The sequence below is a fragment of the Merops nubicus genome, unplaced genomic scaffold, assembly GCF_000691845.1.
Source record: "Merops nubicus isolate BGI_N331 unplaced genomic scaffold, ASM69184v1 scaffold43582, whole genome shotgun sequence".
NCBI classification, from domain to species: Eukaryota; Metazoa; Chordata; class Aves; order Coraciiformes; family Meropidae; genus Merops; species Merops nubicus.
In genome coordinates, this window is record NW_008595088.1 from 17,638 (window position 1) to 17,991 (window position 354).

Below are 354 nucleotides of genomic sequence, written 5' to 3' on the forward strand. Positions count from 1 at the left end.
ATTTCGGGGTGTCTGCTCATTTGTTCTCATTTCCCAGCTCTGACGATGTGCCTCCCCCCTCCCTTGCCCACCCTCTCGTTGCAGAATCCAGAGGAGCCGTCGGAGAATCGTGCTCAGGGGGAGATGATTCCTCATGAAGTCACTGGATCCCTTGCAGAAATCAAATGTGACTTTCCATTTATCAGACTGAAATCAGAGCCAGCTAGACAGTGAAGCAAGCACAGTGGAGGGGGGACGGCGAAAGATGAAATCCAACCAAGAGCGGAGCAATGAATGCCTGCCACCGAAGAAGCGAGAAATCCCTGCCACCAGCCTGCCTTCAGAGGTGAAGCCGGTCCCGCCAAACGAAAACCA

General features: G+C 53.7%; 1 protein-coding gene across 1 annotated transcript in view; it reads left to right on the forward strand.

The window, feature by feature from the left end:
- Positions 1-244: 244 nt before the first annotated feature.
- Positions 245-354, forward strand: part of LOC103768797 (ataxin-1-like) — a gene marked incomplete at its 3' end in the record, with an annotated part of 1,198 nt that continues 1,088 nt past the window's right edge. The window contains 1 exon segment of the mRNA XM_008935951.1: positions 245-354. This exon segment is cut by the window's right edge and continues 366 nt beyond it. Within this exon segment, the coding sequence (XP_008934199.1) occupies positions 245-354 (110 nt within the window).